This window comes from Pezoporus occidentalis, unplaced genomic scaffold (assembly GCF_034315485.1).
Source record: "Pezoporus occidentalis ecotype Australia unplaced genomic scaffold, CSIRO_AGI_Poc_V1 ctg46, whole genome shotgun sequence".
In the NCBI taxonomy this organism is placed as follows: domain Eukaryota; kingdom Metazoa; phylum Chordata; class Aves; order Psittaciformes; family Psittacidae; genus Pezoporus; species Pezoporus occidentalis.
In genome coordinates, this window is record NW_026915791.1 from 7,711,296 (window position 1) to 7,726,571 (window position 15,276).

At 35.7% G+C, this 15,276-nt stretch overlaps 1 protein-coding gene across 3 annotated transcripts in view; it reads left to right on the forward strand.

Moving 5' to 3' along the window:
- The window catches only part of FUT8 (fucosyltransferase 8), a 122,762-nt gene extending 108,304 nt beyond the window's left edge, over positions 1-14,458 (forward strand). For all 3 annotated transcript variants that reach the window (XM_062635907.1, XM_062635906.1, XM_062635908.1), the window contains 3 exons: positions 844-1,020; positions 8,435-8,585; positions 13,404-14,458. In XM_062635907.1, coding sequence (XP_062491891.1) covers positions 844-1,020; positions 8,435-8,585; positions 13,404-13,721 — 646 coding nt within the window. In that variant the 3' untranslated portion in view covers positions 13,722-14,458. The remainder of the gene's footprint in view (positions 1-843; positions 1,021-8,434; positions 8,586-13,403) is intronic.
- The last annotated feature ends 818 nt before the right edge of the window (positions 14,459-15,276 follow it).

Consider the following 15,276-nt stretch of genomic DNA (forward strand, 5'->3'; position numbering starts at 1 on the left):
ATTTGGGGAAAAAAGGCTAAGCCTGCATTTTATATGCCACAACCCACAACTAATTTTATTGTTGAGTGCACCTGAACATGGTATGTGCTTTTCCGTTTTCTGCTGAGGCTTCCACTGTTGCTGTTTCTTAGCAGTAACTATGTATTGGAAAGGCCCATATGGGGAGAAGAAAGGAAAACATCTATAGGCAATAAACAGCTTGTGGAAGAAAGGTTTTACTGTCATATAACATGAAAAATGTTGTTGTTACTCTACTAGAGTCTGCAAACACTGCTTCCTTTGCCAGAATTTGCCTTCAATGCTTAATCTTTCTTTCTGTAGGAGTACAAAACAGGTCTGTCCAAGAGTTAGTTGGCTTTTGACCATTGAGTCAGTAAGCCACTTCACCACTGAAGATATGTAAGATTTGAAGCAGATGGGGAAGATGCATTTTAACTTGCTTCATTCAAACCCTCCATTGCAGTTTCTGTCACAATATATCCATGATGCGAATACTCCTATTTTGCTTTTGGACTGTATTTATGAAGCATTATCTAATGACACCAGATAACCTTCTGCCTAAACAGAATACCTTGTATGCTATAATTATCTCTCCTTCATTCTTTTCTTTTGGTTACCCTTTGCCTTCCTTACAAGAGTATTATATTGCTTTCAAGAACAGACTGACAGCTAAGTTCATGTTGTCAGTGTGTCTTGATGGACATCGATGAATCTAATCCTTTCTTGTTTTATGTAGGGATTCATTTTAATATGCATTCTAGAAGGGCACACGTGAAATGTAAAGTTAAAATTTCAGCTGCTGAATTATTGAAAATTGAATTCTAAGTTTCTGCCTTTTTCCAGTGTTCATGTTCGAAGGACAGACAAAGTAGGAACAGAAGCAGCATTTCATCCCATTGAAGAGTATATGGTACACGTTGAGGAACGGTTTGAACTTCTTGCTCGCAGAATGCATGTTGATAAAAAAAGAGTGTATTTGGCTACAGATGACCCTTCACTGTTGCAAGAGGCAAAATCCAAGTAAGATGAACTATGTTTGTATTACAGTTTGTTCCTTCTGGTTAGCTTCACAATTTCTGACTATTGTGTGCACAATTCTGTGGATTTTTTTGCCTTTTTTTTTTTTTTAAGCAATTAATTTATTTTGGTTATAATTTATATATTAGATTGCATTTCAGCTTCCAGTGATTTTGATTTTTCTCTGAGACATTCCTTTTTCTTTTGGATGATTTTTTTTCCCCGCAAGTATGCTTTTCAAAGTTTAACGTTAAAAATCCAGAAGAGCTGAGCAAGCTACCTGTGACCACTTAAAAACAAACCTGTAATGCTATAAAGGGCAAATAAAAATATAAATAATAAATACACCAAACTTTCTGTAGAACATAGATGTTATAAAGAATCACAGAAAGGTTGGAGTTGGAAGGGACCTGTGGAGATCATAGAATCATAGAATAGTTAGGTTTGGAAAGGACCTTAACATCATCTCTTCCAACCCCCTGCTGAAGCAGGTTGCCAGAGAAGGTTTTGTAAGCTGGTTGACAGCTTTTTGATGACTCTTTCAGAAAGATTCCCATATAGTGAACTTAGAAGACTTTCACCTTACATGATGAATAATTTTAAAGTTTGTCCTTAAATATATGTGGGATTCTCAATCTGTAACACTGTCCATTATTTGCTTCTTGTCCTCTTCTAGCTCTCCAGAACATGGGTTTAACAACCTACCTTAGGTATAGGATATCTCAGCTTGTCACAGAAAATATAGCTTTGTTCAAACCTGGAAATGCACAGTGTAGAATTATTTACCGCTAATGCAGCCTGTATTTTCATGTAAAATCTCATTGTTATATTCTATGGGAAAGAATGACACCTTGCATGTCTTGCAAGATGCCACTGAGATGGCAAAACCTTCTGCTTAGTAAAAGAAAGTAGGTACATATGCAAGAATAATGTTCCATATTTAACTGTCTCTTTTTTGGGTTATGGTGCTTACGGTACATAAGCAATTTCACAAAAGCTAATTGCCACGACAGTGGAAACTTGGATATCTATATCAGAACCATTGAATTGAAGTGTATTCATTACTGAGCACAAATTAGCACGTTTTCCTTTTGAGTACTACTTATTTTTCTGTCTACTGAATAGCACCTATTTCTGTTTCCAAAATTTTTTCTCCCTTGAACATAAATTTTATTTTTTTTTTTAATTAAAGCAAGGAAATTAGAATTTTAAAATGAAGGTAACTCCAAAGTAGGATTTTTTTAACTGTTTTATTCTTGGCAGACATACTTGGAAAAATATATAAGATTATATTCTGGATTACAAATTGGTTTGGGCATAAGATAAGCAGAAAATATTATTTTGTAGTAGAGCGTTGCAAGCCTGTGTGTTTTGATTGTGCTATTTCTATTTTTCATATCTACAAAGGGCTGCTGTTCAAAATTATGGAGTTTTGAAAAAACTAAATGAATCCACACAACTCCAGATGATGGCAATCTAATCCTTCCTTTTTTGTGTATGTAGAGACAAGAACAATAGCAGAAACAATTATGATAACATAACATTTAAAGTGCAAATCTGAAAGTGCAAATCTGAACAATGAAAAGACAGGTAATAAAAAACTGAGGTTATAATAATTCATTTACATTATGCTTAAACGACTTTAATTACTGTTTGTAATATAAGAGATTTCAAGATTGCTATAGCAAACTTATTTATGCATTTATTTATTTGTGTTCAGCTTTCAGTCCTTACCACAGTATACTTTAGTGTTAATAATAATGAGATGCACTGACTATGTAAACATACAGTTGCTTGCACCCTACTGTTGCTTGCAATCAAGTAGAAGGCATCTGAAACTTCCCATGATTTCATAGAAGGCAGGATGCAGTTTGATGTTTCAGCAGTTAAAGACATCTGAAGACAGGTTAAGGTCAGGTTTTGAGAATAAAGAATCTTTTCATCCTCTTCTTGTGAAGAAAAATACAAATTGGATTACACTTCTGACAAAAAAAGTTCCAGTCACACTGAACTACCAAGCTTTGGCACAGACGGCTGTCACAATGTACCACAGTAGCTTATGCTGCATTCATTATTGGGTGCTGTAATATTAGTGAGTACTAGCTAGATATTATATCTGTCTATACATGAGAGTGATTGGCTGTCAAACATTGTTGGCATTTAAATAAAATTTTGCCAACATTCACATGAACAGGCTTGTTTCTATTAAGAGAAGTATTTCAAACTATTCATAGTCATGAAAACAGAAATGTTTTGACTGAAGTTCCAGAAACTTCCCTTGCAGTCAGATGTCTACCAACTGCAAGTATGGTAGTGGAGTTAGTACTATCAGTATTTACAGTGGTTTTGTTTTCTTTTCCAAAAGAAAGAAAGAAGTGAATTTATTTTCAGAATTAGGATGACTAGAGAGGAGCATGGTTGACAGTTCAACAGCTGTAATAACTATGGGATTAAAGCCCTTAATAGAATCATAGAATGGTTTGGGTTGGAAGGGACCTTAAACTCATCCAGTTCCAATCCCCTTCCACTAGACCAGGTTGTTCCAAGCCCTGTCCAACCTGACCTTGAACACTTCCAGGGATGGGGCAGCCACAGCTTCTCTGGGCACCCTGTGCAGTGTTTCACCACACTCAGAGAGAAGAATTTTTGCCTAATGCCTAAACTAAATCTCCACTCTGTCAGATTGAATCCATTCCTCCTTGTCCTGTCACTCTCCAGACTTCTTGTAGGCCCCCTTTAGGTACTGGAAGCTACTCTTAAGTTCTCCCCAGACCCTTCTCTTCTCTAGGCTGAGCAAGCCCAACTCTCTCAGCCTGCCTCCATAGTAGAGGTGCTTCAGCCCTCTGATTCTCTTCGTGTCCTCTGGACTTGCTTGAGCAGGTTCACATCCCTCTTGTATTGGGGTCCCCAGAGCTGAATGCAGGACTGCAGGTGCAGCCCAGGACATGGTTGTGTGAGAACACACTGCCAGGTCATGTCGTGCTTTTTGTCAGCCAACATTTGACAACTTCTGGTAAAGAGAGGTTGTGGCATTTGTCTTAGCTAAGTGATATCTAAGTTAGGGATGCTGTGACTTGCTTGTTCTTTGGCTGATTTAATAGTTTTTAAATAGAAATTCTTAACTTTCTAGTATATGTGTTTCATAGCCTGTATCATATGCAGCATCTCTCTTTAAGGCAAAGTATTGAAAATAATGCGTTGAACATGTGCACAGATTCTTAAGAAACCACATTTAATACCTTTCTGGTTTATGTCTTAATCTGTTTAGGTCTCTGTCACGTAAATAAGCACTCAAATTCAACAAAGTACATTCTTCCTTTTAAAATATTTACCTGTCAAGTTATATGTATTTTGCTTCTTCAATGGTTTTGCAGTAATTTTCCTCCCTTATGAGGTTTTGTTTTTTCTAGCACTTATGAAAGCTTTTTTCCCCCTCAGTATTTCACTATTTACTTCCACAATAGCAAGTTAATGGCTTTTCTCTCTGTATGCTGTCTCCATTTTAGCTGGTGTAACTCTCCCTGCCTCGAATCATAGTATTCCTGATACATTACAATTCAGTAAAGCTTCAAAGTTCTTGAGCCTGGTGAACAGCTCATATATTTTCCAATCCATTTTAGAGCAAGACCTGAGCAAACACATTATTTCTTACCCTATCTGTTTACACACATGCTCACACTCTTCCTTTAGAGGGAAGGAAATTTACATTGCCTCTTCTGGACACTTTCCCAGTTGCAGCAAATTGAGAGCTGGAGCATGGGACTCACCTTGGTTTGTACCTGCTAAACAGTGTAGAGATAAGCTATAGTTACATGGCTAGTTAATCAGCCTCTAAAACCAATTGGAACTTGAAATAGTCTCATAACTGTGTTTGGTTTGTATCCTTATCTGAGGCTGGTAGCTGCAGGATGGAAAGATTTTAAACTCTTTCTTCCCTGCCTTGTTCTGATTTCTTTTTTTCCCCTTTTCCTAAGGGAAAAAAGAAACAAAAAAATCCTTTCTGGCCTAAATATGAGTTTCAAGAATATATTTGGTAGCTTTAGAAGAATTAGATTTATATTTTTCTTAGATATGTTGAGGAGATATGCTACATATATATAGTCTGATGCAGAGAAACCAGCATTATGGTGTTTTGTTTGATCTTCACAGTCTTTTCCTTTCCTGTATATAGAAGAGAGTGTGTGGGTAATTTCTTTGGAAAGCTTGAAGGGATCCTACTGTATTTAGGCAATGCTGTCAGTAAGAATGTGACATCTTAGTATTTATTATTCATTTACAATGCAGTCAGGAATCATAGTAATAGGATCATGTCTGCGTTCTGCTTACCAAAAAAAAAAAAATCCCCAAAAGCTTATAACAATATATATTACATTAATCACAATATAGATACAGCCAGAAAAGGGAATAGAAGGAAGCAAGACCTAACTATAGAGCTTTAGAAGTTTTATTTTGTCTATTCTTTGTAGTCATTGTGTAAGAATAGCTTTAAATAGAATCTAAAGCACTGTAGTGAGTGGGAAGGAAAATTAAACCTCGCCTGATGCAGGAAGTCAGTGAGCCACATAAGGCTAAGCTTATGAGAGGAACACAGGTTTGGCCTTTTACTGTATTTTTCTTTAAACTCTGCTTTCAGTCTGTGTTGGAGACAGGATGCTGGGCTAGAAGACTCTTTGGTCACACTGAGTATGGCTGCTATTATATTCCCATTTTAGGATGTTTAAAAGAAACCTCTTTTCCTAAGCATGAATATAGCAGTATGTGCTATATGTGTGTGTGGTTGACCTAGTTTCAGCTGTAACAGTTGTGCCACAGCAGTGGCACAGCATAAAAGTGCTTGTTTGAAAACTTAAAACATGTGAGTAAATAAACGCTAAGCTTGGATCATTGCTTTGAAGAAATGGGTTCTGAAACTGTTGGTTAAGTGAATTTGGCTCAACTTTACAAAATGTCATTGAAGACCAAATTTAAAAGCATCTCAAAGACTGCAGAATAAAAGGAGGAAGGAGAAAAAATTAAATGCGTGCATGCAAAGAAATGTGAATAATTGTTTGGGTTTGGGGGTTTTTGGTTTGGGTTCGTATTTTGGTTTTTCGAACAGATTCAATATGGCACAATTTTTGGTGTGCTGCTTTTGTCAAGTTGTTAGACTGATCTTTTGCTAGTAGGAAATCAGATTCTTCAGGAAAGGTTCTTTTGTCTTTACTCAGCATCTGGGTTCTGATTTTCAAAATCTGAAGTTACTAATTTTACTAGTATTCCTTATGCCACAAACTTGCAAAGGGGTGTGCAGATATCTTCACTATATTCACTGTCCCTAGAAATGACATCTTCTGTTAAACATTCTTTGTGTTGCTCCCTTTGCATCACTGATGCCCATCACTGTTCCTCCACTGGTTTACACAGTAGAGTATGACACATTTCCATTGGGCCTGCACTTTTTTCTTTAAAAAACATACTAATACGATTCAAACAATGGAAATAGAAATAGAATAAATCACAAATCTTTTGTTGTCATCTGTTGTATTTTAAGAGCTGGTTAAATATTGATGTTAATTTTAGACCTACGAAGATAAGAAAGAAAATTATCATTGTGATAGAGTTAATCCTGAAAAAACTATTTCTTATATACACTTCTATAATTTTTCAAAAGAGGTCAAATCAGTTACTCCAGATGAATATTTCTGCCTTCTCTTCCCTTGTTTTTTTTGTTTTGTTTTGTCTTGGTTTCAATGTGACATGAACTTCCCCTGACATTAATGATCAGATGCGCTCTTTAAAGTTGTCATCCTATCTTTGGGAAATTTACCACACACCCATGATTTTTTGTTCGAGCAGGTGTTTCTCTGCTCATACATAACTATAAAATAATTATTATTATTTTTACATAATTACTATGTATTTTACATAATTATTTAACAGAACATAAAATTCTGTGAAAATCACTGTAAAGAGAAAGTAAATTCTTCCTGAAATGTGGAAGTTTTCCATGTGGGTTTTTGATTCACTCTTGCGATTAAATGTCTGGATTTGGTAGTTGCAGCTAGAGAACGTTAAATGAAAGAAACTTGCTGTATTTCGATATTAAAGTGGAATAAACTAGGCATGTTCTTTTAAGAGGTTGTCATAATCATGTCTAGTGTGCGTCCAGAGTATATGCACACACTGCGTGGTGTACAAGTGCATGCTAACTTCAGTAACTTTACGGTAACTCATGAGTGTAAACCTTATTTTGAGCTACATTCAGCATAGAATTGTCAAGCTTTGAAGCATATAGTTACAGGTCTGAGTTACTGTGGCTCCAGCATTACAGCCTACTCTATGCTATTTAATTTCTTGAACAGCGTATGAGTGATTAATTCATAAAAATGTAATATTAGCTGCCTTACTATCTTATCTAAGATACTGATTTATAATTGGTACGAAGTTGTATATTTAAAAAATAGATTTTATTTGAATTATTTTATAATTAGCCCTGTAGTTGTAATTTTCTAGTTGGCAGTTACTCGTATGAGTTGCACTTCATGATTGAAATATAATTATTGTGTAGCAGCAATATAATTATCATCTTTGTTACACCTACCTGGAATTTCTCATATAAAACTTATCTTTGGAAGGAGGCTGACCAAAAACTTAATTATTTTTTGCTACTTTTCATAATTTATTTCAGATTTCAGTTCCCCAGGAAAGGAATTACAAATGTTTTGAGAAAGACCATCCTTTTTTCAACACTTTTAAAAAGTACTTATTTTATTTTAAAATTTGTTGTTTCCTGTTAAAAACTTGTAATGTTCTTTTGAAAATAACATAAACCAAGGGTTTGTATTTCAAATAAAAATATTTTGACCTAAAGTATCAACATTTTGTTTATAATATGTCAAGAATTTTTACATTTATTTTCTTTTGGCTAATAAATTGCAGAATTTTTCTCCATGTGGTCCTAATAACGGTAAAGATAATGTTGGGTTTTGTCTCGATTTGTCATCCCTTTTACAGGTGACGGAGTTTTCTTGCACAGTGTCATGATCATTGTCTAACAGAGAGTATGATAATAAACAAAATGTAGTATAGGAAGAACATAATTCCATATTCTATTTAGTAGTAGAGAAATTAAGTTACCCGAGTTTATTTCATTGAAAAATCAGTAAAATTAGCAGAATGTGGCGTATACTTCCTGACATTTTTCCGCTTCTTTTACAGTGTCAGGTCTCAGACAGACTTCTGGATAAAGAGAGGACATGCTTGGAAGCAGCAGCAACATTCCAGAGTGTTCAGTAAAATTATAATGCATTCCCTGTAAAGCAGAGACGCAAAACAAATTAACACCCTTATCTTGCAGCATAAATGATGCTTCCTAAGAAAAAAATGAAATTAAAAAAACCAAAAGACTTTGCTGTTAACGTGACTTGTATTTTCACAGGTATCCACATTATGAATTTATCAGTGATAACTCCATATCCTGGTCAGCAGGACTTCATAACCGTTACACTGAAAATTCCCTAAGAGGTGTTATTCTGGATATTCACTTCTTGTCGCAGGCAGACTTCCTGGTCTGTACGTTTTCATCCCAGGTAAACTGCAATACAAATACAATATAGAGTATATGTACCAGTTCTAAATCTTAGTTTTCTTCATGCTCATGTTACCTTATTCTCAGTGGTCTGTCATGAAAACTTCAGGGAAGAATTAAAGGCTCAGTACGGTATGTGAACATTTAGAGGACTGTAAGCACTGGCTGATTACTTTTCCACTGAAGTTACTGGCTTAATTAAGACATTGGAAATGAGCAAGAAATTATATTAAACATGTCGAAGAGTTCCTTGTTTTGCATAATGTTAATGTGTGACTGGTATCCATCCATTTCTGTGCAGCTTAGTTAGGCAGTTGAAATAAGTAAAGCCAATTTTAAACATGTTTAATGCTTCATAATTTTGCATAAAGTTAATATATAACTTGTGTCTATCCATTTCTACACATCATTGCACTCCACTACTGTTCAAAAATGTCTGCTGTTGCTTTAGTTGATTGTGACAATGAAAAAGAATTAAGAAAGCAGACATTTAATTTCTCTTCAGTCTATTACATTTCTAGCAATGCAGTGGCAGCTCCATAAATGTGAATTCTGACCACTGTAATCCGTACAGACTTCCTGTTGCGGATAATTACATCCTACAAGCATATCCTTTCTTGAGCGGTTTGATGAAGCAAGTTGGAGTCCATTAGAAAATGGAGTCATATAATTGTAATCGTTGGCATTTTCTTGTTCATTATGTCATGTTGTATAATAATTTCAATAATGAAAAGCTGTTGTAAAAGCTGGTTTCAGATTGGAAAGCAGTTTTTTGGGACTGATACGCTGATCCACCTAATTCGAGTATGGCAAAATATGATTGAAATCAAACAAAGGGTACCTTTTTTTACCTGCTGTTGTCATATATGCTCTTAGGTGACACTCTTGGTTAGGAAAGCATTCAGCTATAGTGATAGATTGTGATCACGCATGATTACACAGTCACATGGAGGTGAAGACAAAACTGAAAGTTAAAATTTACTTCAAACCCAGATTTTTCCACAGCCTCAAATGTAAATTGTCTCTTGCACCGCCATGACAATTTGATAGGTAACAAGCATAATATTAACATTGTTATATGATTGATACAGTGATATATTGACCCTGACAGCCAGAATTCTTAATAACGTTACCATGGCAAGAAGGCAGCCGAACAGAAAAGTATAGGAAAGCCTCTTATCCCCCAGTCAGGCTTGTGGGTACATTTTTTTTTCATTGTTTGCTAAACCCTGTGAAGAAAATGACATTTTATAGCATACTTTGGTTACTGTAGCCTAAGTCAGACCAAGACATGAATAAACTCCAAAGTAAAAAACCTCACTAAGAAAAGCTTGTGAGGGGCCATTCACTTTTATAATAATGCTTGATTCAGCTAAAGTATGTCCACTGAATGCATAGCACAGTGAAAGGGGTGATTATCAGCTTACATGCCACACATGCATTGGTGTAGAGACCATTCATATTCTGCAGGAAGAGTAACGTGGTCTTGGGTAAAAACAAGAAATCTAGAACGTTTTCTGCTATTATTATATTCACATAACTGTTAAAAATGGTAAATGTTGGCTTTAACTAGAATACTCAATATAAACATAAAAAAATAGTTTAAATACAGGTACAAATGGCGTGGACAGAATATATTGAAATTGAATTGTACATGTTGGAGTCATATTTATTGACATAGTTAAGGTGATACTAGTTGATCGGGACCTCTGGGGGTCATCTGGTACAACCTCCTTTGAGGGTACCTTTGAAGTACATGGTATCTTTGAGTTCAGTCTCCTTCTGCGTCTCCCTGCATTTCACACTAGACTTGTTTGCTGGATGACGTATTTGGATTTCCAGAGTTGCATTAAGTTCTACTGAAGTCTAGGAAATCCTGTATTAAACCATTACTTTCAATAGCTGGGACTATGAATTTGGTCCGAGCATCTACTTAATTTATTCTGGGCAATTTCTTCAGCTTTAATAATTCAAACTCTTCAAAAATCATATAGCACCAGTTTTACTGGTCAGGCAACAATGTGATTGATATACATTGGGCTTTTCTAAGGTCTGATGCAAGTTTTCCCACTGATTTCTCAAGCCTGATGCAAGTTTTCCCAAAGATTTCTCTTTCATGGTTTTAAAACTTGATCCTCTCATCTCTAACATTTGAACTAGTATCCCTGTCCTTTCATCAGTGAAATGAACAATTTGGTAATTACTTTGGCATTGACTGTAAGCAAAATGAGGCTGTTAATGAGTATCTTTTGTCCAATCTGCATGAAGAGAAAGTAAGGATAAGAATATAGTCTTAATTTCCAGTGTGATTTTGGACTTCACATAAATCAATTGCATGCTGACTTTTTTCCATTTTATTTTCCTTGCCAGACAGAGTCAAAACTTCATTATGAGGTATTAAGAGAAAATTATAGTATATGTGGATAGAATCAGGTGCTTTATGAAGTCCCTTGTATTAAATCTTATTATGCTACCAAAACTAAATGAATACTGATAGAAGCTTAAGGATAGGTATTTCATTACAATACTGTTAAAAGAAATTAGGCCCATCAAGTGATGTGAAGTCAAGGGAAACAACCTACATTGGCACTGCATTTCAGCAAAATCATATTAATTGAGAAGTATAGAAAAAACAGATGGTAGTTACACAAATCATAACGCAGGAGCAGAATTAAAATTGCACATTAAAACAAAAAGCTTTTTTGTCTCTCCAGTCTTCATTCAGATGAAATTGTAGCTCCCTCTGCCTGACATATTTGTCTTCATAATCTCATTTCCTTCCAGAATTTATTAGTCATTGTACGTGTAAGTATACAGGCTGCAAAATAAGTGCATGTGTGAATAAAAAAGGGGAGGCTGACTTTAACTACAATACTGCATGTGGATTCTTTGCCTGCTGCCCTCAGCAGCTTACAGTTTAGTTACCCAGATGAGAGGAGATGTTGTATGTTTTATGTCAGATATGCAGGACACTCACCAGAAAAGCATTTCTCCTGCAGTGTGTGTGTATTCTCCCCCTGAAGTACACACACACACAGAGAAGAAAACATCAAAACAGTCACAGAAGCTATAAAATAAATAATCTCTTGCCAGTGTATGGGTAATCAAGTTTATTTCTATATTATGCAGTATAACAAGTACTTCGAAATAATTAATTTTAGCCTGATGTTCTGAAAGGTACTTTTGAAAAGTTATTTCAAAGATCAGATGGAGAGGGATAAAAGGAAATCCTATTACATTTTTTTAAAGCGACTGCTTCTTGCAAAGATAGGAAGGTACAAATATGTCTTTGTTGACTGATCAAAGTTCTATTCACCATAACTTCATAGAATCATAGAATAGTTAGGGTTGGAAAGGACCTTAAGATCACCCAGTTCCAACCCCCTGCCGTGGGAAGGGACACCTCACACTAAACCATATCACCCAAGGCCTCGTCCAACCTGATCTTCAACACTGCCAGGGATGGAGCATTCACAACCTCCCTGGGCAACCCATTCCAGTGCCTCACGACCCTAACAGGAAAGAATTTCCTCCTTATATCCAATCTAAACTTCCCCTGTTTAAGTTTTAACCCGTTACCCCTTGTCCTGTCACTACAGTCCCTAATGAAGAGTCCCTCCCCAGCATCCCTATAGGCCCCCTTCAGATACTGGAAGGCTGCTATGAGGTCTCCACGCAGCCTTCTCTTCTCCAGGCTGAACAGCCCCAACTTCCTCAGCCTGTCTTCATATGGAGAAAAGTAAAATCAAGCTTTACTATATTTATGTAGAGTGAAAGTTAGGAAAAATCTGAAATGCTTCCTCATATTGAAGTCCCCTGTATTGTTAGTTTATCAAGCTCTGTCAAGTTTACTTAAAATCAGAGAACGATTCAGTAATGTAGATTAGAAGCCAGAAAGGTCACAGTGTTCAAATCAGACACCTGACAGAGAAGAGCTTTTTAGCCAGTTGCTGAAAAGAGCTTTGTTTAATACAGTGGCAGCCTTTTGTGTTTCTAGCATTTCTGAGAGATACAACGCGATTCTGATGTGGGGACCTGTTTTTCAGTCTGAAGAAAATTCCTTTTATAGAATGCTATGCAATGACATTTCAAAATGCATCTTTCTTCTCACCAACATTGTTATTATCCTGCTGGAATTCAGTTTCACTTAGGTGTCTTCCAAGTTGCCAGCAGTCATAATTCTGCAACAGTTCTAATATTAACAGCATTTTAAAGCCTCGGATTTCTAGAACTGCTCGATTGTGAAAATTGGAGCTTTCCTTAGAAAAGTAAACGCAAAGCCTCATTATTGCAGAATAAATTATGAAAATATAAGTTCTAAAGGTTTAAAGGGAAGTAAAATACAGTTTTTATTAGTAGTAGAAAAGGAAAACAAATTTGCTTCTACATTTGATTTGCTTCATATCATTAATTTTAAAAAGCAGGGTGGCAAGTGTTGATATAGATGTTTCAAATCTTCATGAAAGTGGGCTGTTATTTATCTTTTTATTTAGCTGCTTTATTTATCTACCGAATCTGATCACCAGAGTACTCATTAAAATGCTGCTGCAAAATGTTGTGCTTCTTGTTAGAAATATGCAGGGGGTTGAGTGTTTTGTTGGGTTATTTTTGTTGCTTGGTTGGGTTTTTTTAGTTGTGTTTTGGAGCGTTTGTGCATTTTCCTATGTTTGTTTTGTTCAGTTTTGGTTTTGGTTTTTAATCTGGACATTCCAAACCTTGATTGTCTTGTGAAATTTGTTACACATTGGTTGCTGACTCCTGTGGTATGTTGCAGGCACAAACAATATTTATGACTTCTCCTTCGTTTTTATTTCCTAAGGTTTGTCGAGTTGCCTATGAAATTATGCAGACATTGCATCCAGATGCTTCAGCGTATTTCCATTCTTTGGATGATATCTACTACTTTGGGGGACAGAATGCCCACAACCAGATTGCTATTTATGCTCACCATCCAAGAACTGCAGATGAAATTCCTATGGAACCTGGAGATGTAATTGGAGTAGCTGGAAACCACTGGGATGGTTATTCAAAAGGCATCAATCGGAAATTAGGAAGAACAGGCCTGTACCCATCATACAAAGTTAAGGAGAAAATTGAGACAGTCAAGTATCCTACATACCCAGAAGCTGACAAGTAGATGGAAAGGAAGATCATCAGCAGTAATTCTCAATTTTGATTGGTTTGAACCAGTCAACACACTAACTAATGGTTTCTATGGGATTTGAATTTGCATTTTAACATGCAGTTAAAATCAAAGCTTTTAGCAATGAAACTGGATAAGAAGCTGAGAACAAATGGATGGGCTGTTATCTGAACTTACTCTTAAACAGTTTTTGTTACATGCACTCTCACACATGCACACACAAACCCACATACAACAGGGAAACTGTTGTTTTATACTTTTTGTCTCTTTTCAAGATTCGTCCCAGTCATTAGTCTTACATGAGCTTTGGGCTCTTTTTCTCTGCCATTAATTGACAATAATGTTCAGACTTACAACACTGCCACATTGTGTAATTTGAGTGACATGAACATATTTTGTATGTACAAAATTTAAAACATGGTGCCTATATTTGAAAAAATTGTGACCTTTTTAGAAGAGCCATGGCTATTTCACAATGGGTAAGAGTCAATCTTCAACTGGTGTTACCATGACCACTGAACTTGCTTCAAACAACAGATTCCGATTTCAGACTAGATTTCTTTTACAAGTTTCTTTTTAGCATTCCATTGATTACTTCTCATCATTAATAAAATAAAGAATACATCCAACAATAAAATAATCACTGTCTGTTAGGAACTTTGTAAAACAATGCCATGAACAGATTCTTTAGTACTGGTAATGTTTCTGGACATTGGGTTTTATTGGGGCGGGGGGAGGAAAGGACAGCAAACCACGCAACCCACAAAGGAAAAAGTAGCTGGAGTTTCACTGAGTTTTTACACACTCATTAGGTAGTGCAGCAACTGCTCAGTGGCACAGTGCTCCTCCATTCTGTGGATGGTGGGTTTCAGCAGGATGACTTCACTCGCTCAATTTCTTGCATTTATTGTCCAGCACTGTTCTTTTTACCTTCTGTGTTTCTCTTCTGAAAACATATTTTTAGGGTATTATTATAGATGGCCGTTCATCATTTTGGCATTGAATGTAGTTACTTCTAAGTAAAATATTTTGGGTTATCCCATTTATAGAACCTGTCAATCTAGAGCGCTCTAAAAAAAAAAAACCCTAACAATTTACCTGAAAAAGTAGATTCCAAGAAAATATACACAAGGATAAATTTTTATGCATGACATAAAACTGTTAGTACTTAGTGTTTTGAAATATGTTGCTAGTCTGCTCTCCATTAAGAAAAGAGATCATTTGCAAAACAATTTTACAAACAGATTTGTAGATTTGGGGGTGTGTGTGTGTATATATATATATATTAAAAAATGTACAAGATATCAAGAGATAATTTCCAAATAGAAAGGATGTTAATAGTGTTATACAGGATCTAGTGCAATCCAATCTGGAATACTGGAAGTGAAGAAGATGTTTACTATTCAGACACTGAGAAAATACCACATGAGTAACAATTTAAAAAGCATGGCTGCTTGACCTTAACAAAGCAAAATTTAAAAGGCTATTTAATTATATTTATGAATAGGCCAAGGACAGTGTTGGCATGATGAATGGATGCACTTGACCA